This window comes from Hemibagrus wyckioides, linkage group LG06, assembly GCF_019097595.1.
Source record: "Hemibagrus wyckioides isolate EC202008001 linkage group LG06, SWU_Hwy_1.0, whole genome shotgun sequence".
NCBI lineage: Eukaryota > Metazoa > Chordata > Actinopteri > Siluriformes > Bagridae > Hemibagrus > Hemibagrus wyckioides.
In genome coordinates, this window is record NC_080715.1 from 40,332,142 (window position 1) to 40,358,014 (window position 25,873).

General features: G+C 37.1%; 2 protein-coding genes and 1 long non-coding RNA gene across 4 annotated transcripts in view; 1 reads left to right on the forward strand and 2 right to left on the reverse strand.

Annotated features, from left to right (window-relative positions):
* LOC131354435 (cell adhesion molecule DSCAM-like) overlaps nucleotides 1–1,219 on the reverse strand; it is a 4,405-nt gene extending 3,186 nt beyond the window's left edge. For both annotated transcript variants that reach the window (XM_058392067.1, XM_058392066.1), the window contains exons 1-2: nucleotides 1,064–1,219; nucleotides 1–184 (exon numbers count right to left, since the gene is read on the reverse strand). The exon at nucleotides 1–184 is cut by the window's left edge and continues 131 nt beyond it. In XM_058392067.1, the coding sequence (XP_058248050.1) occupies nucleotides 1–184; nucleotides 1,064–1,109 (230 nt within the window). In that variant the 5' untranslated portion in view covers nucleotides 1,110–1,219. The remainder of the gene's footprint in view (nucleotides 185–1,063) is intronic.
* A 5,240-nt stretch (nucleotides 1,220–6,459) lies between these two features.
* Nucleotides 6,460–12,662, reverse strand: LOC131354437 (uncharacterized). The gene is made up of 5 exons (XR_009204754.1): nucleotides 12,547–12,662; nucleotides 11,459–11,599; nucleotides 10,735–10,800; nucleotides 10,150–10,239; nucleotides 6,460–10,057 (listed from the first exon to the last, which is right to left on the reverse strand). It is a non-coding gene; the product is annotated as an uncharacterized LOC131354437 (long non-coding RNA).
* A 5,220-nt stretch (nucleotides 12,663–17,882) lies between these two features.
* LOC131354436 (polymeric immunoglobulin receptor-like) lies at nucleotides 17,883–24,896 on the forward strand. The gene is made up of 9 exons (XM_058392068.1): nucleotides 17,883–18,023; nucleotides 18,379–18,678; nucleotides 19,133–19,438; nucleotides 20,324–20,422; nucleotides 20,508–21,109; nucleotides 21,692–22,000; nucleotides 23,134–23,241; nucleotides 23,327–23,418; nucleotides 24,504–24,896. Exons 1-5 carry the CDS (start codon nucleotides 17,939–17,941, stop codon nucleotides 20,576–20,578), a joined length of 861 nt encoding a protein of 286 aa, XP_058248051.1. The 5' UTR covers nucleotides 17,883–17,938; the 3' UTR covers nucleotides 20,579–21,109; nucleotides 21,692–22,000; nucleotides 23,134–23,241; nucleotides 23,327–23,418; nucleotides 24,504–24,896.
* The last annotated feature ends 977 nt before the right edge of the window (nucleotides 24,897–25,873 follow it).

Sequence of the window (25,873 nt, forward strand, 5' to 3'; positions counted from 1 at the left end):
AATCTCTCTTTGTACTGATCACTCTCAGGAGATATCTGTACCCAGTTATATTCATTTTTGGTTTTCATCCATGTGAATGTCTCAGGTTTGCTGTGGAGGTCAATGCAGGAGCAGGGCAGCAGTACTGAGACTCCTGTGTATGCAGTGATCTCTTCTGTCTCTCCATTTCCTTTCAGCCTGCAGCCTGTATGAACACACCAGTTAATGATCTGTTAATGAGCAGTTCACCATCTGCAACAACTCTACAGAACTACAGACATCCTGTTACTCCACAAGGCACTAACATCCACAGCAGGGATGTAACTGAATCTCAAAACATTAACAGATAAATGCTCTATATGAATACAAATATGGTTCAGGGTCAGTATCTGGAGGTGCAGTATTTATTTATTCTACAATAAAAGTACTGTGATCTAATCCATTACATTTCTTTGTGTTTTAATACAAAGTGACTTTATCTAAAGAGGTCCCATGATTTGAAATCACTTCCTTTATCCACTGACTCATCACTTCCTTTATCTAGCTTACTCTGATTCAGCGACTTTAACCAGAGAATGAACTCACAATTGAAAAACGAATTTCAGAGATTACATGAACAAAGGTTGCCAAAATTAGTTGCTAAAACAAATGGCAGAAAAAAAAAAACAATTCACACACCTACCTAAAGCCTATTATGAATGACCTTTTCTGGTATTTTACTGTAAACCAATGCTCTTCTTGCCTGAATATTTGCACTGCAATCCATGAAATGGTGTAAAAATACAATTTAACTTTCAATCCAGACACAGAAATGGATCTTGGGAGCACAAATACCGATACAGATAGTGTCATGATGTTACACCCCAAAGCCACAGGTCAGTAATGACCTCATAAAAACCTCAACCACATGATTTCAGTTGTTTCTTGTACACTTTACATTTCCACATCATAGGTAAGATTGATGATGGTAAGATTTATAGACTTTAAATGGTAAATTCTGACATTTTTAAAATATTTAGATTAGTAAATAGGAAAGAGAGAGAGCGAGAGAGAGAGAGAGAGAGAGAGAGAGAGAGAGACTTACCTTCAGTGATGTGAAGAAGAAGGAGAAGATAACAACACACCTGCATTTTTAATAACTAATGTCCATAAGCAGAGACACTGTGTGTGGTGGAAATGCAGTCTTACACTCGGTCTTTAAAACACACACACACACACACACACACACTCACACATCATGTAGTGAAGTAATAGTTTCCACTAATTTTTTCAGTTGTTACTTCCTCTTTCATCTGTTTCAACACACAGTACAGTCACACACACTATATATATTTAAAATATCTATTTTCTAGCAGCATTACTCCCCCAAGCATGCACTGTAAAAAAAAATCCTAATTTTACAGAAAATAACTCTAATTTTTTTACAGTAGTTTCCCGCTATTTAAAATTATATTTAAAAACCAGTAAAATGACCAATATTATCTTTAAATTAACAAATTGACTGCAATTTTAAGGATTATACCATTAATGAAAAATTACAGTAATTCTCATTTTTTTTTACAAAAAATACTGTATTATTTTAACTGTATTTTTTCTGTTATCTTAAATTACATAGCAATTTACGTAAAATTACAATAATAAATTGTAATTAAACAGGTAGCTTATTATATCAAATGTTTATGCCCATAATAACATTTTAACATTTCCCACCTTCATTTTACAGTAAAACTCATTTGTATGGGTATGTGTTGTATGTGTATTTCTACATTCAAACTCTGTAATTCTAAAAAGAAATTTAGTTAACTTTTGTCATTACACCAACGCATGTTTTTTTAAAGTTTTAAAACTTAAAGTTTTTTTAAAATATATGTAGGCCAAAATGTTTGACGTTCATTTGACATCAATGTCATGTTTTAGATGTGAAATTGATGTCATACTGACATCACACTGACATCAAAAATTCAGCTGTTTAGCACTTTTTCTTATAAGGCATTTGGCATCTGAAGCTGGTTTTGTAATGTCAAAAGAGTAATGTTAATTTTGGGATCATTTTTAATTTCAGTTTTTAAGGTTTGGTCAGCATGGTGGTTAGCACTGTTGCCTCACAGCAAGAAGGTCCTGGGTTTGAATCCTGGGTTCGACATATACGTTAGGTTGGTTGGTAATTCTAAATTGGAATACTCACATAGAAGTAAGTGTGTGGTTGTCTGTCTATATGTGTGACCCTGCGATGGACTGGCAGGGTAGGATAGGCTCTAGCAGACCCCTGTGATCCTAGTTAGGAATAAAGCTGGTATAGAAAATGGATCTGTTCGGACTAAGAAAGTGTCCAAAAGGGCCTGATAAATAAAATATTTCTTACTTTAATTACTTTTGTGTCATTATTTTGGTGTTCAAAATAAGACCTCAATATGTTGACGTCAATTTGATTTGCTTTTTTGACGTTTTTTTTTTTTACGTCATTTTGTGGCGTCAATTTGATGTCATATAATAATAAAGGAAACATCTGTAAATTTACAGTGTTTTTCTGTAAAATATTTAATGCTCTCATTTTATTGAAAGTAGTGGTTCATAATAGTAAAGGAAAAATCCGTAAAATGACAGTGTTTTTCTGTAAAATATTTAAGAATAAATGTATGTAAAATGATTGTTTTTGCACTTTATTTGAATGAACGTATTTTACTTTAATTTTACGATTTTTGTTTTGCAGCCACTGCTGCCAGTGATTTGACCGGTTTTTTACGAGATTTTTTTTTACAGTGTGCATCACTCACCTTCAGTGACATAAAAATTCTTACTGAGGACCCAAACCCAGTTTAATCCCAAGAAATAATTAAAGCTAAACACACAGTGAACGACTGCTGCACTGTGTCTGATCACACACTCTTTATTACATTCATACATTAACAGGAAGTGCAAATTTAGCAGTATGCCACTGACAATGAAGGAGAGTGAAATACAAAAAGTGTGATGCTACAGAGAAACACACAAATCCCAAACACTCTGCTTTTACTAAACACCACAATGAGTAAAGATACTGATGAAGACATTTAATATAAAGGCTGGAAATGAAGAGAACAATTTATTTTAATTTCCAAACAAAGTAAAAGGAGAGCCTGGTGAAAGTCTGACTGTTTAGAGCCACTGAAGAGTAAGTGAAAACAGGAACTAACTTGTTTCCTGAATGACTAAATGTGTTGTCTTAAGAAAAAAGGGGAAAAAAAGTCTTTCACAATATTTCAAAATACACAAGACCTATAAATTAACTTTTAAAAATCTGTCCAGAAACAGACTTGCAAATTATATATATATATATATATATATATATATATATATATATATATATATATATATATATATATATATATAGTCGTATTCAAAATGTTGAAGGATATACTTTGACCACACATTCTATATACACTGTACTGTACGAAATAGACACATGAAAGTGTAAAAGTGTTGGAAAGTGTTGTGTTGTTACAATACATTGTTTAGACTGGCTACAATGCATCTATTGATGAGAGAGAGAGAGAGAGAGAGAGAGGGAGAGAGAGAGGGGGTGGGAATGATGGTCCAGGAAAGACATGGATGCCACAACAAAAGTACCAGCAGTGAATCTACAACTGAGCAGCCCAGCCCTGGGAGTTCCAGTCGGGTTATCAGATGCTTCTTCAGAGGCTTCCTCAACACATTCACTGAAATCAGCAGCTGGAGGTTCAAATGTTCCTATTAATCTGCTCATCTGGTCTACACTTTCATCTGGCAGTGATAGGTCCTCTATGTCTGCACTAAGTCACTTGAACTGCCGTACATCTCCAACAATAAACATTTTAGAAATCTAAAAATGTAGGTTGGAGTATTCTGAATTCTTCATGTGTTTCTGAAAAATAATGATGACAAAAGGCAATTATTAGCAAGATACAACATTATGCTGCATATACAAATAACACAAATCAGTTACAAAACATTATATACAGTTGTGCTCATAAGTTTACATACCCTGGCAGAATTTATGATTTCTTGGCTATTTTTCAGAGAATATAAATGATAACACAAAAACTTTTCTTTCACTCATGGTTAGTGGTTGGCTGAAGCCATTTATTGTCAAACAACTGTGTTTACTCTTTTTAAATCATAATGACAACAGAAACTACCCAAATGACCCTGATCAAAAGTTTACATACCCTGGTGTTTTTGGCCTGATAACATGCACACAAGTTGACACAAACAGGTTTGAATGGTAACCATCCTCCCCTGTGATCTGTTTGCTTGTAATTAGTGTGTGTATAAAAGGTCAATGAGTTTCTGGACTCCTGACAGACCCTTGCATCTTTCATCCAGTGCTGCACTGACGTTTCTGGATTCTGAGTCATGGGGAAAGCAAAAGAATTGTCAAAGGATCTGCGGGAAAAGGTAGTTGAACTGTATAAAACAGGAAAGGGATATAAAAAGGTATCAACAGTGTGCAAACTCTAATAAAGAAGACCAAATTAGGTAGACCAACTAAAATTTCAGCCACAACTGCCAGGAAAATTGTTTGGGATGCAAAGAAAAACCCACAAATAACTTCAGGTGAAATACAGGACTCTCTGAAAACATGTTTCAAGATGCACAATAAGGAGGCACTTGAAGAAAGATGGACTGCATGGTCGAGTTGCCAGAAGAAAGCCATTACTACGCAAATGCCACAAAGTATCCCACTTACAATACGCCAAACAGCCCAAAGACAAGGCTCAAACCTTCTGGCACAAAGTCATTTGGAGTGATGAGACCAAAATTTAACTTTTTGGCCACAACCATAAACGCTACATTTGGAGAGGAGTCAACAAGGCCTATGATGAAAGGTACACCATTCCTACTGTGAAACACGGAGGTGGATCGCTGATGTTTTGGGGATGTGTGAGCTACAAAGGCACAGGAAATTTGGTGACAAGATGAATGCAGTATGTTATCAAAAAATACTGGAGGAAAATTTGCACTTATCAGCCCGGAAGCTGTGCATGGGACATACTTGGACATTCCAACATGACAATGATCCAAAACACAAGGCCAAGTCGACCTGTCAGTGGCTACAGCAGAATAAATTGAAGGTTCTGGAGTGGCCATCTCAGTCTCCTGACCTCAATATCATTGAGCCACTCTGGGGAGAGCTCAAACGTGCAGTTCATGCAAGACAGTCCAAGAATTTGCAGGAACTGGAGGCTTTTTGTCAAGAAGAATGGGCAGCTTTACCATCTGAGAAGATAAAGAGCCTCATCCACAACTACCACAAAAGACTTCAAGCTGTCATTGATGTTAAAGGGGGCAATACAGTATTAAGAACTGGGGTATGTAACCTTTTGATCAGGGTCATTTGGGTAGTTTCTGTTGTCATTATGATTTAAAAAGAGTAAACACAGTTGGTTGATTGATAATAAATGGCTTCGGCCAAACACTAAGCATGAGTGAAAGAAAAGTTTTTGTGTTATCATTTATATTCTCTGAAAAATAGCCAAGAAATCTTAAATTCTGCCAGGGTATGGAAACTTATGAGCACAACTGTGTGTATATATATATATATATATATATATATATATATATATATATACTTTTATTTATTTTATTTACCACTTTGTATTTGACAATGTGGCAGGAATCATGCAGATTGTATCATGAAATGCAATGCAGTGATGATTGAGGTAAACTACCTTATACACCTGCTGTATCATATTTAATCCAGATATTTTTAACATGATTTAACTAAAATATTCTGAATTCTGACATGTCTGTATTCACCTTCTCTAACACTACACCTGTAATCTCCTCCATCCTCTACAGTCAGGTGTGATATGAGGAGAGAGAGATTTCCTGAAGAGTGATCATTAACCAGCTGAAGTCTTTGTACTGATCACTCTCAGGAGATATCTTTTCCCAAACGTTTTTCTTTGCTGCATCATTTCACTTCCATGTGAATGTCTGCAGTAATCTGTTCTGCTGTATAAACACCAGTTAATGATCTGTTAATGAGCAGTTCGCCATCTGCAACAACTCTACAGAACTACAGATATGCTGGAACTCCACTAATGTCAACAACAGAGCAACACACTGCATCATGCACAACTACAGTCTAAATTCAAATTCAAATTTTATTTGTCAAATACAATAAATCTGTGTAATGGTACACAGAATGATATGCAGTGAAATGCTTACACGACTGTTTTGACCCTTGAAAAAGGAAAAGGAATAAGGACAGAACAAAAGACAAGGATAAAATATAAAAATACGAAATATAAAATATAAGAGTACGAATTATACTAAAAATACAAACTATAAAATATAAAACAACAAGTTCACAGTGGGTAAAAAATAAAATAGAATAAAAATAGAATAAAATATAATAAATATAAATAAAGTAAGGTATGGTATATATGTAAAATAGAATATGTATGTAAAATAGAATATATATATATATATATATATATATATATATATATAGGAAAAGTAAAATACGGCAACTGTGTTGTAGACAGCAGCAGTACAAAATTTTGCAAAATTATATAAAGTGAAGTGTGTAGTGTGCAATAGTGTCCAAGGACAGCAGTACGGGGTGGTCACGAAGTGGAATTAGGTGATGAGAGCAATGGTATTGTCCATCTTTAAAGTGCATGTGCATAAGTTCTCTTTGTATGTAAACGGGAGCAGACTGTGTGCTTATGTGTTTGTATTGTGTGCACAGTCTTGAAATGTGCAAATGTGCAGATGTACATTTGTGTGTTTATTGTGTGCCACAGTCCTGTAATGTGCAAATGTCCGGTGTGGATGGTTGGAGTTCCAACACGTGTGTAGGAGCATAGTAGGTCTAATCAGTTGAGTCCTATGTGAGATTCTGATTCTGATTGTGAGACCGTATAGCCTGCAGGAAGAAGCTTCTCCTCAGTCTCTCAGTAGGTGCGTTTACATGGACACTTGTAATCCGATCGTATCAGGACTAGAAGCACAATCAGATTAAAAAAGTGTCATGTAAACACGTCAATCGGATGAAATTTGCCACATCTGATTAAAATTTCAGTCAGTTGGTAAGGGGTGGTTTAAACCATTTTTAGTCCTATCGAGAGGACATGTAAACACTTAATCGGATGGAATATGTTCCTGGAAAGTTCTGCGCATGTGCAATGACGCAAGAATGACGTATGACATACGGATGTTGATACATATTGTATTGATATGTGTTACTTGCCAGATGCTTACCTGTTAGATAGACATACACAGTGTGTGAGAGCCTCATCAATACACAAATGACGTATGACATACGGATGTTTTTGTGGATTGTGAGCATGTCAAAAGATCTAATCCGATTCTAATCATGTGTCATGTAAACGCGCATTACAATCTGATTACCTTATACCGTGCTCATGTAAACGCTGCGATCGGATTCGTCAATCTGATTGAATTCAGTCCGATCTGATTAAAAAGTGTCCATGTAAACACACCTAGTGTTGCCCTTCAGGGAGTGGAAGCGCTTGACCTCAACGGTGAGAAAAGTCCATTGTTGGGATGGCTGAGGTCCTTCACGATCTTCCTGGCCTTGGTCCAGCACTACTTGTTGTAGATCGAGTGCAGGTCAGGGAGCTTGGTACGGATGATGCGCTCAGCTGATCGCACCACCCTCTGAAGAGCTCGTCTGTCCTCAAAACCTGGTTCCCAAACCAGGTGGTGATGTTTCCCGTCAGGATGCTCTCTATGGTGCAGGAGTAAAAGTTCCTTAGCAACTTAGCGGGCAGTCTAAAGTCTCTCAAGCCTCTGAGGTGGAAGAGACGCTTCTTCACCACGGTGTTGATGTGACAGGACCATGACAGTTCCTGCGTGATGTGAACACCAAGGTATCTGAAGCTGTCCACTCACTCCACTGTGCTGTTGTTGATCACAGGGGTCTGTTAGTTCCTCTCCTACTTTTTTTGAAGTCCACTATCAGCTCCTTAGTCTTGCTGACGGTAAGGTGGAGGTTGTTCCTCTGGCACCAGTCCTCCAGAGTCTTAATCTCCTCCAGGTAGGCCGGCTCTACCTCAGTCCAATCATTTTGCAGTGTCTTGACAGGGCACATAGCACACAGCCCTGTGGTCTCCTTACATGACATTTCTACAGAGTCAGGCAAACGTGTTTGTGAAAGAGACAATAAGAGCAGAATAAAACAATATTTCTCAAATTAATCAAAAGAAAGAGATAATTTAGTGTCAGTTTGAATGTAAAGATCTCTCATCATTTGTCACACACATGGTCAAGTGTTAATCCACAAACTACACAATGCTCACATGCACATGTTACTCTGAGGCACTGAAACTCTGCAGGAAGTGACAGTGTGAACTGACCACATGGGTAAGCAGTTGAGTGACATCATCTACCCATTCTGTGAAGAGTTTACACACACAGTGTTTAAAGCATCTTTGAAATGATGCTTTAAAAGAAGAGAACCATGACGAATAACAAGAAGAACAGCAATCATGATGAAGGAGACTCAGCATTCTACATGAACCCAGGACAAAGATGGGGATTAATAAAGTCCTGGTAGAAAGTTCTTACTTAAAGTGTTAAGCAGGTTTGATGAAACACCCATAATGAACATTTTCTAATGTTTATATTTTTATTTCCATTCCATTTGGTATTTCCTGACATATTAAACAGGAGAGAGAGAGAGAGAGAGAGAGAGAGAGAGATCAGCAGACTCACCTTCAGTGACATGAAGCTTATAAGGAGGAGAAGAAAACACACCTGCATTCTTACTGAGGATCCAAACCAACACATTAATCCAAAGAGGGAATTAGAGCTAAACACACACTGACCAACTGCTGCACCGTGTCTCATCATAATGAACACACTTTCAGTTAAAACAGGAAGTGAAAAATTAGCAGTATGGCCTTGACCACATAGAAGTGAGAAAGTCGCTCATGTCTTTTGCACAGCAGAACTGAGTGTATGTTCTGAATCCTTATTAATCGTCTAACACTGATAAACTATTTAACACTGATACATTTTAATGCATCGAACAAAAGCAGTGTTAATTTGCATTTCTTCTTGTTAACATGCATTTTATTGTATATTGTATATTATATTTTGCATGAGGTTTACATGACCGTGTCTACTGTTGAAGATCTGACCTCTCAATCTATTGGCATTTTAGTGTTACTGCACATTATGATCTTAATTGATAGATTGTTTTTTCAGGTTGCTGCTTGATTTTGAGCCATCTATCCATCTAACAGGATGTTTTTGTATGGTGTGGAGAAGCAGAAGCCCACACAGAGACAGGAGATAATGCGAAACTTCATACTGACAGTGAGCTCAAGATCAATCCATCGACCCTGAAGCTGTGATGGTCTGGAATTCTGAGCTTCAACATTTAATGGGGAAAAGCTCTAATTGAGAATGCTAGAGGAAAATATACTGAGCAAAAAGAAGTATATACTGAAAAATATACTGAACTGCTGAAAGACAGAAAAAGAAAGAGATGATGAATTCTTCATCCAGTTCCTTCAGGTAACAGGTGATATAAAAGCAGCTCCATGGCTGAGAAGAGTTGTTTTGGGCAATGGACCAGGCACCCAGCATCAGGAAAACGGATGACTGGCAAAGCTGATCAATACTAGAATGTATGCTTACAATAATCTTTGTGAAACAGATGTATTTGTTCTCTCTGAAGAATAACTCAGTTCCAATCCAGAACCAAGAACATTACAATATTTTGTGAAGAAATTATACAATGTGTCTAGCTTTCAATGATGTAAATATTGTGAAAGTGAAGCAGGCATCAAAAGCATGTGAACATCAGATACAAACCCTTTAAAAAACCCTTTAAAATCAAACCACATTTTCTGTGATTTAGCTAAAATACTATTAAGTATCAAAGGGAAAGCTAGAAAGGTTTGGAGAGAACAAACTGTGAATAAGAAATGAAGCTACAGTATTTACAGAACAATTTATGCAAGGCAATTTTTAAACAATTCTCTTGATTAATTTATTAATGAATCAGCAAATTGAGGTCTTCTCTACTGCAGACTCACTGTTCCAGCTCTATCACCTCTGCTGTAATGAATTGTACCAGGACCTGGAGAGTAAATTAAACAAGAAAAGCTCAGGGCATGCAGCTAAAATGGAAGTGGTTGCTGAATTTTTGAAAAAGCCTGAACGTGTTTGTACCTTTCTTTCTGGTTAAGCAAAAAACGAAAGCCACAATAATGTGCAGAAAAATCACAATCACCACAGCAACAGGGATGTATGGAAGAGGTTCTGGAGAGACATCACCAATATCAGTCAGAACATGACCTTAAGACTGTTTAAATGTTACACTGAATGTTGCATGGTAAAAAAGAAACAGTGAGGGAAAGTGTGAAAGCAGAGAAATAGAGAAGAGTTTGATAGAATAATTGATAAGGGGTTTGTAGATGTGTTGATTCTTGTATAACGTCTAAGTCTCTATAGAGATCATTTGTACAGAAATGTTTCATGGGAAAGTTTTTTTTCCCGCACGTTTGCAAAATAGGAGAAGACAGTAAGTGCGTCTTAAATGAACAGAAGTTTATGTAGTGTGTCGATCATTAGCTTTACCAGAAGATGTTTCAGAGTGTGCAGTTGTTTCATCATTGAGCACTGGGGTTGGTTTTGTACCTTTTGTTGTGACATCTACAGGAAGTGAAAGTTAGTGTGGGGTTCTTGCTGTGAGCTGATGTACTAACCCTAAAACTAAGAATTTTCATTCCAGTGTGTATCAGTGGTGTGTGGTACCTGGTTTGGAAGGAGGTGAAGTTGTTGTGATCACTGGTGTGGATGATGAAGGTCTTGTTGATGCACCTGCAAGGAGAGAAAGGTTTAATAAGTTATATAGTGGTTTGTATAGTTATATAGTGGTACAATTTTCCCCCAAAGAGTTTGTTACTGTGTTTCCTTAACAGTGGTATATGTTAAGCATTGAAAGCCGATATACAGGGTTAAAAGGTATATATTCAGAAGTTGAGCTCAGTATCTGTACCAGTATATTTTTATTTTTTAGTATTAAGTACTGAAATCTTGTGAATTGCTCATTCCTGCAGTATATAATTCTGATGAGATTTGATTTGGCTTAACAAAAGTACCTTTTAATTATTTTATTTGTCTATTCATTTTTGTTAATAAATTCGGCTATAATTTGGGAACAAAGGTGGTGTTATATTTGTTTTATAAGTTAGAAGCTGCAATAGACAACACACCAGAAGGTGAGTGATCATTTTGCTAGAAATTCCAATCTATCTTTAGTCGAAATTAAAGGGGGGAGACCTGAGCCCATCTGGGGAAATAGAGTTTACGAGCTCAGGGCACTATCCTACTAGTAAAGGGTAAAGAAGCACTACATGTAAAGTCCATCATCCTCTACAGTCAGGTGTGATATGAGCAGAGAGAGATTTCCTGAAGAGTGATCATTAACCAGCTGATATCTCTCTTTGTACTGATCACTCTCAGGAGATATCTGTACCCAGTTATTTCCATTTGTGTTTTTCTCCCATGTGAATGTCTCAGGTTTGCTGTGAGGGTCAGTGCAGGAGCAGGGCAGCAGTACTGAGCCTCCTGTGTATGCAGTGATCTCTTGTCTCTCCATTTCCTTTCAGCCTGCAGCCTGTATGAACACACCAGTTAATGATCTGTTAATGAGCAGTTCACCATCTGCAACAACTCTACAGAACTACAGACACCCTGTAACTCCACAACTCACTAATGTCCAGAACTTACTTGTGTTCACTAATCACAAGTATTGAAAACTAAGTCTAATAACCACCACAGGCTTGTAAAAGAAAGCAGTGCTATTTATTTATTAAAAGCTATTTTAAACGCTTCCTACAGAGCAACACACCTCATAATACACAACAACAAACAAATCATTTTGCAATATGGTGGCAAGAACACAACACAGCAAAATGTTTAGGCAAAAATGTTTAGAGGCTTGTGACACAGAAACAGAACAGCAGAAAAATGGAAACTTTTCCTAAATGTATCCAAATGAAGTGACAGTGTGAACACACCACACGGGTAAGCATTTTAATGTCGTCATCCATCCATTCTGTGAACAGTTTACACACCAAGTGTTTCAAGCATCTTTAAATTGATTGGACCAAATTATTGTGGTGTAACCACATGTATGATGCTGTAAGAACCACGATGAGTAACAGCCAATGAGAGAGCGAGAGGAAGGTGTAGGGGGACGAGGAAGGAACAAGCAGAACAGCAATCATGATACATAAACCCAGGACATAGACAAGGATTAATAAACTTTTCTTGGCAGAAAGTTCTTACTTAATAAGTGTTAAACAGGCTTGATGAGACTCCCATAATGAACATTTTCTAACGTTTATATTTACATTCAATTAAAACGACAACTCCAAAACTTACATAAATAATATCATTTGTTCAGTGTGAGTTTTATACTTCCATATGAGTAAGATTAGTGCATGACTTTTTACTTTAAAAGAAAAATTCATACATACAGTATTTCATGACATAGTATTAAATAGGAGAGAGAGAGAGAGAGAGAGAGAGAGAGAGAGAGAGAGAGATCATCAGACTTACCTTCAGTGACATGAAGCTGTATAAGGAGGAGAAGAAAACACACCTGCATTCTTACTGAGGATCCAAACCAACACATTAATCCAAAGAGAGAATTAGAGCTAAACACACACTGACCAACTGCTGCACCGTGTCTCATCATAATGAACACACTCTATAGATCACACACTTCAAGTTTGTAGTAAAACAGGAAGTGGAAGTGCATATTTAGCAGCTCACTGCTGACCAGACAGAAGTGAGAAAGTCTCCCATTTTTATTGTACATTCTAATTGTGAATATTTTATAATGAATATTCTATTATTTATAACTATACAATATTATTCATTTTAAATGGCACCATAATGAACACACACTAACTTCCACACAATTACAATTAAACAGGAAGTACAACGTTAACAGCACTTGTTTGTCCTGGTTGATGTGTGAAATACAAAGAAGGCCAAAGTGAGAAAAAAGCAACAGACAAGAACAACAGCATTACTAACATGAGCCACAATTTAACACCAAGTAAAGGAAGGAAGAAACAGGGGGATTTAAATCCACACAAGGAACTGAGCCACAGGTGGCAGCAAAAACACTATAAAGAGACAGAGGGGAAAAGCAACATACAACATGGAGAAATAGTGAAGTCCTCTAGTGGACAATACATAGAATGACAAGTCCAAAATCTATAATCAAGGTGCTCAAGGATTAACAGCATTAAAAAAAAATGAGGGATTTAAAGATTTTAATTAATTAATTAATTAATTAAAACAAATTATAAAATGTTTAAAACTGAAAATCAATTATAATCCTGGACTTTATCATTGCTGTTGTCACCATTATAACATTGAGGCTGCCTTTCTGTTCTACTTTGTTTTTCTTGCTGATGTAGATGGCCATTTTTTCTTGGCTGCTCTGTGTTTATTTTAGACCCAGAATTAAAGTTAGCAATGAAAAGTGTTTAATAAAACAGTTAAAACAGACTGCAAGGAGGCAAAAAGGCTTTTTAATCTTGAGCACTATGTAAAAGTGTGAAAAATTGTCTCCCTTTGGAGACAGGAGGGACACTCATGACCTGTCTCCAGACACAGAATCAAGATAAGCTCCTTCACAGCAATGATACCATGCAGGATTCTCCACTGTATATCTCCAGCTCTTTTTATTAATGGCAGCTTGTACAGTAGTCTCCACTGTGAATGGTCTTCCTCACCCAGCCTGGGGACAGACTACTCTACTGTGCAGACCATTTTAATTACATTTACATTTCTGGCATTTGGCAGATGCCCTTATCTGGAGTGACATACAAGAGTGCTTTGAAGTCTCTATCAGTGAATACATTAACACTGGTTCACTAGGTCACAGACTTAGGACAACATCAGCCCAAAAACCTCTACTGGGAGGAATTATAGCACAAATGTTTTTTTAAATACATAAAAGGAAAAGGGGAAATATTCACTAGTTTAAGTGTTTCAGGAAGAGGTAGGTCTTCACCGGTCTTGTAAAGCCAGCCTGTGACTTCCAGAACAGTAAATAGTCTTGATGTATACTTATCTTTTACTCTGAGAGATGGTGGGACCAGTCGAGCAGTGTTAGTAGATAGTAGAGGGTTTGTGGTGCAGTGCAAAGAGTATTAAGAGCTTTGAGGTCAGAGGATGCTGGTCCATTTTTGGCTTTGTAGGCAAGCATCATAGTTTTTAATCTGATGCATGCAGCTAGAGGAAGCCAGTGGAGGAGCACAGCAGTGGTGGTGGTGTGTGAGATCGTAGGTTGAATACAAGGTCCACAGCTGCATTTTGGATAATTTGCAGAGGACAAATTGTGTTAAGAGGAAGACCTACCATCAGACATTTTCAGTAGTATGAGTGTCAAAATGACAAGAGACAGAACAAGCACATGAGCAACCTGTGTTAATAAAAATGGCAGAACTTTCTGATTTCTGAAAACTGTGGTATCTGAGGGTGGGAAGGAGAAGATAAGTTGAGTGTCATCAGCATAGCAGTGGTAAAGAACCAATGAGAGGATATAACTTCACCAAGAGAGTAAGTATAGAAGGAGAAAATAATAGGAGCATGTACTGCGCCTTGTGGGACACCAGTGAAGAAACTGCATGGAGCAGTTGTCGATCCCCTCCATGTTACCTGATATTAGCAACAATCCAGGTAGTAAGGGTGGACAAGAGAGTCTTGTGGTTGACTGTGTCAAAAAGGACACAATGCTCACATGCACATGTTACTCTGAGGCACTGATACTCTGCATGTATTATACTCTGAACAGTGAAACAGCACAAAAGAGACCAACTGCTGGAGCAGGAAGTGACAATGTGAACACACCACACTGAGAAGTAGTTTAGAACGTCATCCACCCATTCTGGGAAGAATGAACATGCCCCAGTATTTAAAGCATCTTTGAAATGATTGGTACAAAATCTTGTGGCATAACCACATGTACGACTGAAACACGATGACTAACAGCCAATGAGAGATTGAGAGGAAGGTGTAGGGGGATGAGGAAATAACAATCAAAACAGCTTTTGTGATGGAGATTCAGCATTCTACATGAACCCAGTATTCTGGAATACTAAGCTTCAAAATTTTAAATGGGGAAAGGATTTAATTGAGAATGCTGAAGGAAAATCTTCTGAGCAAAAAGAACTTGTAACTGTTGAAAGACAGCTAAAGAAAGAGATGTCATTGAATTCTTCATCCAGTTCCTTCATGTACTAAGGGCAGCTCTGTAGCTGAGGGAGGTGGAAGAAGGTTTCGGAGATGGACCAGGCACCGAGCGTTGCAGAGAAAGATGGATTTTAGGTTGCTTACAATAAACAGAAATGTATTTATTTTCTACGATGAATACCTCAGTTCTGATAGCATTTACAATCGAGAACAAAGAACAATACAATATTGTGAAGAAATAATACAATGTGTCTAATTTTTAATGATGTAAATATTGTGAAAGTGAAGCAGGCATCAAAAGCATGTGAGCATCAGATAGAAACCTATAAATGATACACTTTAAAATCTAACCACACATATTCTGTTTTTTAGCAAAAATTTCTGAACAAATCTCTTGATTAATTTTCTGAAAGATCAGTGAACTGAGATCTTCTCTACTGCAGACTCACTGTTCCATCTCCATCACCTCTGCTGTAATGAACTGTACCAGGACCTAGAGTGTAAAATAGATAAGAAAAGCTCCGTTTATGCAGCTACAATGATGGGGAAGTAGATGATAAATTTTTAACAAAGGTTTGAAAATGTTTGTACCTTTCTTTATGGTGGTGCAATAAACCAAAGCCACGATAATGTGCAGAAAGATCACAGTCACCACGGCAATAGGGATGTAGGGAAGTGGATCTGGAGAGATATCACCAAAAGACAATCCAGGAATCATAGTGAGAAGTGAAAGCGGGTCAGAACACAAACTCAGATAGTCCATAATCGTAAACACAAATATTGTCAATTGGCAGAACACTGAATACAAACGTTTCACATCTGATTTCTACATTTTGTGTCTTATGCCATAATACACTTTTTGTAACCAAGGTTTGATAAATGTACACTACATACTTTTATGAAGTAGTACTTTACATATTAGTTAAAAAAATCATTTCTTTGTACAGTCTACGGAAGAGTGTTTTACCTTTCACTGTGAGGTAGATGTATGTTTTCATTTCACTGATCTCACACCTGTACCATCCTCCATCCTCTACAGTCAGGGGTGATATGAGCAGAGAGAGATTTCCTGAAGAGTGATCATTAACCAGCTGATATCTCTCTTTGTACTGATCACTCTCAGGAGATATCTGTACCCAGTTATTTCCATTTGTGTATTTCTTCCATGTGCATGTCTCAGGTTTCTTGTGGAGGTCAGTGCAGGAGCAGGGCAGCAGTACTGAGCCTCCTGTGTATGCAGTGATCTCTTCTGTCGCTCTGTTTCCTTTCAGCCTGCAGCCTGTATGAACACACCAGTTAATGATCTGTTAATGAGCAGTTCACCATCTGCAACAACTCTACAGAACTACAGACATCCTGTAACTCCACAACTCACTAATGTCCACAATGTACTTCTTTTTACAAATCCACAGGCACACCTGTGCAATAATCATGCTGTCTAATCAGCATCTTGATATGCCACACCTGAGAGGTGGATGGATTATCTCGGCAAAGGAGAAGTGCTCACTAACACAGATTTACACAGATTTGTGAACAATATTTGAGAGAAATAGGCCTTTTGTGAACATAGAAAAAGTCTTAGATCTTTGAGTTCAGCTCATGAAAAATGGGGGCAAAAACAAATGTGTTGCATTTATAATACAGTATAAATAATGTTTGATCCTTTTACAATTACATTTTACACACACACACACACACACACACACACTATATACATATACATGAATACAGTAAAAAAATAAAATGTAATTTCCAGGATTAAAATGTTATACTTATTATAAATTATTATGAATTATCATAAATAATGTATATAGAATACACTGAAAATTCATTATGCCACACACCTCTAGTTTATATTTTATGTTTGTTCTTTACATAGAAATATTTAGAAGAAAATAAAATAATTAATGAAATTATATACAAATATCGAGATACACAGAAAGAACAGTCATCATAGCATCATCCAGAGGGTCTGCGGTGCTGCTGTGCTCCTGTGCTGATCCCCAGGATAAATCATAATGAATGATGAATCATAATGGTGAGGCTCCTGGAAATCTGGCTATCCTCATATCATACCTGACTGTAGAGGATGAAGGAGATCATCAGTGTCAGGAGCAACTTCAGGCTTATGTTCTTATAGAGCATGTTTGATAATTTTACGTCCTAATTCACACACACACACACACACACACACGCACACACACAGAGGAAGAACACTGTCTGTGATTCATATAGCTGCAGAGAGACAGGAAATACGAAGAGAAAGAGCAATCCCCACATTATAATTGGCTGTGTGATGACCTCCATGATGACCTTCTATGCATCCATAAAATGTTCTTGCATGAGCAGGACTTCACTCCTTGACTGTTGGTAGAAAAAAGGAATAGAATAAACAACAATAAAAAAACTCAATCTGGCAACCACAGTAACTGTGCTAGCTTCTTCTCCTCTTCCAGGGCATGGGGCAGCGTGATACCTTCCTCAGTTGGTTCACTCAACCTTCCTTCTGTTACCGTTTGCTGCAGGTCCTAATGTTGACCATTCGGTGCAGTAATAATTCTGTAATCAAAATGATAGAATTTGTACAAAGAGGATGTGACAGAGAAGCAGAGAACAAAAAGAGGAAGTGGAATCTAATGACTCAGACAAGCCCATGCCACTCTTCTCTGAAACTTCATAAGAAATGTGGACATTTCCTGTCTTCCTGGTGGTTGGTTTTAATGTTAAACCAGTTTTTAGAATGTGGTGTGAGGTCGGCTTTGTTTCTTTAATGGAACTTTTGCTGAGTGTTTATCTTCACGTTATTATTGTTCATGTAGCTGGAGGTGAGTGTGAACTTTTTATTACTAATGAGATGAAATTTGGATTCATTTTTAAGTTGAGAGTCTGATAAAATACTCAAACACTGCATGTATGTATGAGTCGAGTTAAGAGTTTGCCTCACACCATCATAACCTACACTTAAATACAACTGTTTTAGAAGAAGGATATACTATAGGAAAAAATGCACTTTTACATAAGGTCTGATAAGAAGCTTATACTAAATTCTCATTGGTGTTAATTCTAATACTCTTTCTAATATGTTATTATTTCTATAGTAACAACTTACTCAGGAATTTGTACAGTGGAAGCAAACATAAAGTTATATTTTTTTCTAACATGGAACTTCTTCACATGCAGGCTGCATTCTAGCAAACCATGGACGTGAATTAAAAATCGAAGCAGACTTATCCGACACCATTCTGCTGCCGTGCTACTGTGCTGATCTAAACACAACAACTCAGAGTTTCCTGTGGACGAAGATGAACGAGACGTCCAGAAACATGTTGGACCGCACTGATGGGAAAAGAGTACAGCTGGTTGTTGGCTCTCCAGGGAACTTCTCTTTACTCATAACAAACTTGACCTTGGAAGACAAGGGGTTTTACAGATGTGAGAGCAGAGCCGGGCATTACACAGACATCCGTCTCATCATTAAGGGTAATATTATTAAAAGCTCACAGTGATGTATGGATCGTCTTTTCTGGACTGAAGCAGGAGGTGATGCTCCAATGAATGAATGAATGAATGAATGAATGAATGAATGAATCAATCAGTCAGTCAGTCAGTCAGTCAGTCAGTCAGTCAATCAATCAATCAGTCAGTCAGTCAGTCAGTCAGTCAGTCAGTCAGTCAGTCAGTCAGTCAATCAATCAATCAGTCAATCAATCAATCAATCAATCAATCAATCAATCAATCAATCAATCAATCAATCAATCAATCAATCAATCAATCAATTCAATCAACCACCCAAATAACCAAATCAACCAATCAGTGTTTTGTTTCTTTACACAAATTGCTATAAAAGAAGGTTGAATTGTAACAATTACAGCATTCCAAATATTCTTTAATATTTTTATTTTATAAATATTATCTGCAAACACGTTTTGTACAGGAAGCCATGAAATCATCCATGGAGACGAATCAACTATCACAGCACACGTAGGAACCTCAACACTGCTGCCATGCCACTCCACTGAGCTAAACACCATACCTAAAAAATTCCTCTGGAGGAAATACAGCAGGTCCAAAGCGACGTGGGACGATATGTCCATTGACGGACAGAAATTTCAGCTGCTTAACGATCACTTTCCAGGAAACCTCTCTCTTCTCATATCACACCTGAGTCAAGAGGATGAAGGAGTTTACAGGTGTGACCTCGGAAGAGATAAATACACAGATGTAAAGCTTGTAGTTAAAGGTAAACAACACGTATCACAGTTTTCCACAATTCTGGATTCTGATTGGTTAAAAGGTGTTGATTAATTTCCTAGAATAACAGCAGCTCTGAGAGAAGTAACTTACAGGTTTATATTAATGCACTCATTCTAATAATATGTTATAAGTCATCATTTGTATTATAACAAATTATTCAGGGACAATGTGGTTAATGTTAAGGTGGTTGCCAGATTTGGATAAACTGTATCTTGCAGGTTTTTCACCATTTATGTCTTATGGATGGAAAACTTTGAATGATTTTCTTTTTCTCAGTAATATGAGAAGATTAGGAGGAGATTTTTATGTTTAAGAACTGAACATATCTCGTTTCATGAGCATTAAAAAAAAAAATTAAACTTTATTATAAACAGATACACCAATCAAGCATAACCTCAAGACCACCTGCCTAATATTGTCGGCCGCCCTTATACTGCTAAAACAGCCATGACCCCTTTCTATCAGAACCAGCATTAACTTCTTCAGCAATTTGAGCAACAGTAGCTCGTCTGTTGGATCGGATCACACGGGCCTGCCTTCACTCCCCACGTGCATCAATGAACCTTGGCTCATGACCCTGTCTCTGGTTCACCACTGTTCCTTCCTTGGACCACTTTTGATAGATACTGACCACTGCAGACCGGGAACACCTCACAAGAGCTGCAGTTATGCCTGATCATGGTATATGATCCATCATTCTGTAATTTTAATGCTTGTCAAATTGCTGTGGTTTAATTGGGAAAAAAAACACCTGGGGATGTGTTGTTATGGAACAAATATACTTTGGGGTAGTGACTCTGCTTCATCACTGATGACACCTGTACAACTAAACTAACACTAAAACATAACATTAAAAAATATTCTGTTGTAGTTGCTCCAGAGCCTCTTCCCTTCATCCCTGTCGCCATGGTGACCGTCATCTTTCTGCACATGATCGTTGCTGGGGTCTACTGCACCACCAGAAAAAAAGGTACACACAATATTCACAGAAATTTATCCAACTAATTATATTATCCATATAAAAAATTTGAAATTCTTATCCACGTTGCTCTTAGCTTTACCAGATCCTGCACGAGTTCTCTACAGCACAGCTGGTGGAGATGGAAATGTGAATCTGGAGTGGTGAAGCTCTGCTGAAGAACAGAAGAAAGTTCATGGTGCTCTACAAAGCTAACAAATTTGTATCTGTGAAGAATGTGTGTTAAAATGTGAGCTTCTTAAATGAACAGAAAACTTCTTTTTATCTAATGGACTAACGAGTCATTAACATACTGTATGTGTTTATGAAATCATTTCTAAATAAGAAGTCTCTCTTGCATTTTTTTGATGATTTCACCCAGTCCCTCTAGACTATATATATATATACACCTCCTATTAAAAAGACGCCCCCACCCTGGAGTGTGTGTGGTGCATTTGTTGTAATCAGGGTCATGGAGAATTCAGTGTGGGTGTGTGGCTTGAGCAACGCTAAAAGAGGAAGAAGTAACATTTCTCAGAAATCAAACTATGCTGTATCTCTGTGAGTGTGTTTTGAGTCTCACACTTCAAAAAGCTGTGTGTGTGTGTGTGTGTTGTTGTTGTGAAGTCTGTGCTGTTTCACCTGTAAGAATGTTGTTGGGGTTTTATCTTCTCCTCATTGTGCTTCATATCATTGAAGGTGAGTCCTAAATGTAGAATCTTGCTACTAACTAACTACTGAACTACTAAATTAGTTTCTTTTTCTCATGTTTCTTAACCACGAGTAAAATCTGCCTAAAAGTAAAAATCAGCATGTTGTCTATTTATGGATTTAATGTACGTTAAATTACATTTGTAATAAATGAACTATAAATATGACCAGTGACCAGACTGACCTCTTTTTTTTACGGCTGTGTTTGTTGAACTGCCTCCTAATTTACCCAGCATGAGCATGTACAAGGTTAAAAAGTAAATAAAATAATTTGTTATTTAAGTAATATATGTATTAATTTTTTTTAAATAAAGTAATTAAAGGATGTGTGGTCTAGAAAAGCATATATGAGTCTTGTCTATCTGCTAATTTATTATTCTTAAAAGCAACAGAGCACCGTTTCACATAAATATCATGCAAATTGTGTTGACATTGTGCCAGAGCGAGGAAATACAGCAGTGACATGAACTATTATGAATTTCTTTAATGTGTATGCTAGAGAAAACAGAAATTTATATATTATGAAGTGACTGTGGGTTAAATATATTGTATGATTGTTTCATTGTGCAGGCTGCAATTTAGAAAAACTAACAAAAACAGAGAAAATTAAAGCACAAGTAGGAGATGCTGTACTGCTGCCCTGCACTTGCTCAAACCTTCGGAACGCCCCTCGGAATCTGACTTGGAAGAAATACAACAAGAATAATGACTGGGATTCTTTAGCAACAAACCAAAAGAGATTTCAGCTCAGTAACGTACAGGAAATCTCTCCAGGAAATCTCTCACTACTCATATTAAAGCTGACTGTGGAGGATGAAGGATTGTACAGGTGTCAAATTCGAGGTGAAGAATACACAGACATCATCATCACTGTTACAGGTAACTATTATTATTATTATTATTATTATTATTATTATTATTAATACATACTTCAGTGTGCTGGGATAATGCATAGACACTTTTACTATCCCCAAGTTACTATTATTTTTCTAATACAGCAAGTTTCCTTACGGATTTTCACCTTAAGAATAGAAATTTGCATCGGCAAACATTTTCAGCACAGAAATGAACTCATCCAAACTGAACACCAGCTAAGTTGCATGTACGTCCAGGAGCCGTTCAAAACTTGTTAGTGGCAGTGGAAAGCCAAGTGAAGCGAGTTTTCAAATTTTTTCAGTTTTGAAAGAGTCACCCAACGATACCAATGTTGCCTTCGGCATGTGTTCAAAAGTTAGGCGATTTTTCAGCCATTGTTTTGTTAACAGATTGGAGACTTGGGTGGTCCGTGCTATTTTTAACCCAAGCTTGGTGGCATGACTTCCTGTGAGGACCCTTGACATGGAATGCTTGGCTTGGGTCAGTTCTTTGTAAGCAGAGATGCTTTGTATTGGTCATATTTTTGGGTGGCTCAAAGAGATTATCTGCATTCACATTATTTCTTATGGGAAAATTCATTTCACAATACACATTTTTACCTTAAGAACTAATTAGAACCATTTAAACCAATTAAGAACCGATTAAATTCGTATACCGAGGTTCCACTGTATCTAGCTATTATACAGCAATGATTACCCAACTATTGCAATTGTTTATTAAAGTAAATATTTTCGAGTGCAGTTGGAGAGATGTGGGCTGCAACATGTGCTGACAGAAAGAGGTCATACTTTTTATCCAGTTGTGTTTACATTAACATTGTGGAACATCTGGTACACATGTTAATTAATTGTTATTTCTTATATTCTAGCAGATATAAAGAGACAAAAAGCAGCTTGTCATGTTATTGAGAAAATGAAGAGTCCCATGTCTCCTCTCACTCACACTGCAGACTCCTTCCATAAAACCTTCACCATATTCCATGCGCATTAATACCAACCAGTGATTTAGAGCTGCAGTACAGGCAGAACTGATGTTAGAGAAAATTAGGACATCTCCCGACCAATCAGAATTGATCTACTGAAAAGTGCTTCCTCACACTGTATCAGCATTTCAGTTCTTGCTCTCTATATTTCTAGGAGTAAAACATACAGAACCACCTAAACTGCCGATCAGCACTTACCTCTCCTTCATCCCTGTTGTGCTGCTGCTGGGAATCGGAGGAGTCATTTTTTGGAGATACAGAGGTGCATAAATGGAGATATACAGTGTTTTCTGTTGTGTGTGTGTGTGTGTGTCTCACTCTGTCTCTCTGTGTATTTTATTCTGCAGTAAAGAAACGAGAGCAGACAACAAGCAATACAGGACCAACAGAACAGAAGAAAGAGCAGGAAACACAGCTGAATACACACACCTCTACTCATGTCAGTTAATACATTAATTTTAGTTAGATTACATTTTATAAAAATACAATCAAGCAGAAAATTTTCATAAACCAGTGAAGTCCATTTCATATCTAGAATATATATACACTACCAGTCAAAAGTTTGGACACATCTTCTAATTCCATGGTCTTTCCTGATGTTTATTTCTTTCTACATTGTAAAACAATGCTGAAGGCGGCCAAAATCCACAATAATGTCCTTTGAACAGTTGATATTGAGATATGTCTGCTACTGATGCTCTGTAAAGCCTTCATAACGGCTCTAATCTGAGGTGCTGTTAATTGGTGATTTCTGAGGCTGGTGACTCTAAATGAACTTCTCCTCTGCAGCAGAGGTCAGTTTTGGTCTTGCTTTACTGGGATGGTCTTCATGTGAGCCAGTTTCATCATGGGGCTTGATGGGTTTTGCAAATGTACTTGACAATACTGTTCTTGCAAGAACTATTCCAGAACACCTGACCTTCGTGTCTTAAAATAACAACTGACTGTTTTTTGTTGTCATTACATACGGATTACTTAAGTCCATGTGTGTTATTTCATAGTTCTGAAATCTCCAGTATTGTTCTAGAATGTAGAAAATAAATCCCTAAACAAAAAACATTGAATTGAAAAGGTGTGTCCAAACTTTTGACTGGTAGTGTATATATATATATATATTTGGAGGGGTGTCCCAAAACCTTTGGCGATATAGTGTGTGTGTGTCTCGTCCACTGATGTTGAACAAGAGGGCCTGGTTCGCAGTCTCCGCTCTAATTCATCCCAAAGGTATTCTATCAGGTTGAGGTCAGGGCTCTGTACAGGTCAGTTCCTCCACACCAAACTCGCTCATCCATGTCTTTATGGACCTTGCTTTGGTCACTGGTGTGCAGCCATGTTGGAACAGGAAGGGGTCATCCCCAAACTGTTCCCACAAAGAGCATGAAATTGTCCAAAAATGTTTTGGTATGAAGCTGAAGCATTAAGAATTCCTTTCACTGGAACTAAGGGGCCAAGCCCAAGCTCTGAAAAATAACACCTGAATATATATACATATAGTGTGTTTATGTGTGTTTGTGTTTTTTTCAGGATGATGTCATCATGTACACCACTGTGGTCCACACTAACACATCTCAAAGACCCAAAGCCGTCAGCACTGAAGAAAGGACAGAATATGCCGTCATCAAATTACATTAACAGTCATTAGACTTCTTTAACATCTGCACAACATGTGCACCAGCTCTTCTTCTTCTCAGCTTGTATAGCATGTGTACATGTCTTTATTAATTCTACACACATTGTACATTATATAGTAAGTCGTTAACGTGAATTTCTGGGTGGTTTTATTCTGTTATAATAATAATAATAAATAATAATTCTGAGTGTCAAATGTTAATTCACTATGTTTAAAAAAAATAGTATATAATGTGTAAAGAAGCAGTATGAACATGAATAATAATAAAACAGCAGTTACAATAAGCAATAAATATCCTTTATATATAGTATATATATATATATATACATATATATATATATATATATATATATATATATATATATATATATATATACTATACTATACTATATACTATATAAAAGTGTTGCGTAATGTAAGACTAAGCAGAAAGAAAACCATTTCCTCTTTTTGTATGAAACTCTTTTTATTTATAGTCTTTAGTATAAGAGTGTGGAAATTCTTATGAGATTAAGAAAGTGGTATTATTAGTAGGGTCAGAATTAATTAGACTGCATATCTGAAAGCATGGCTAAAAAAAAAGCAGGTGACTGTATACACATGCATTGGTAACGCTGTTGAACTGTTGAACTGAGACAAGCAACAAAACTAGTTACACCATAACTAGACTTACTCAAGCTAGCTAGAATTGCAGAATGGGGCAATCTGTCAATATTCCACAGCATTTCCTGGAACCGTATGACTTTCTGATCCGTGACGGATGACTATAGACTTGATCCAATCCACCCCCCATCCTTTCACCCCCCTTCCTCCACCCATGATGACAAAACCTCCACCTTCCTGAGAACCTCCATCAAACCGAATTTAGATTTAGCATTAGCAAGGACTGTCATGAATAGACATGTTTAAAATTCTTGCACTCTAAAAAAAATACTCACTCTCCAGGAAACCTCTCTCTACTCATATCCCACCTGACTGAAGAGGATGAAGGAGTTTACATCTGTTTCCTTGAGAGAAATCAGTACAGATACATGCGGCTCACTGTTAAAGGTAATTACAACCTGGAATCATTTCAGTTGAAATATTCTGCCTTCATGTAGCTCACTGCATTTGTATTAGTTTGTTTCTGGTATGTTTGCAGCAGTGCATGGAAAGAGCATGCTGTACTTCCCCATTGGAATATTTGCTGCAATCGTTTTCCACGTCGTCATCATTGTCTGTGTCATAAGGAAAGACCAAAGTAAGATGACCTCAACTAAGCTGT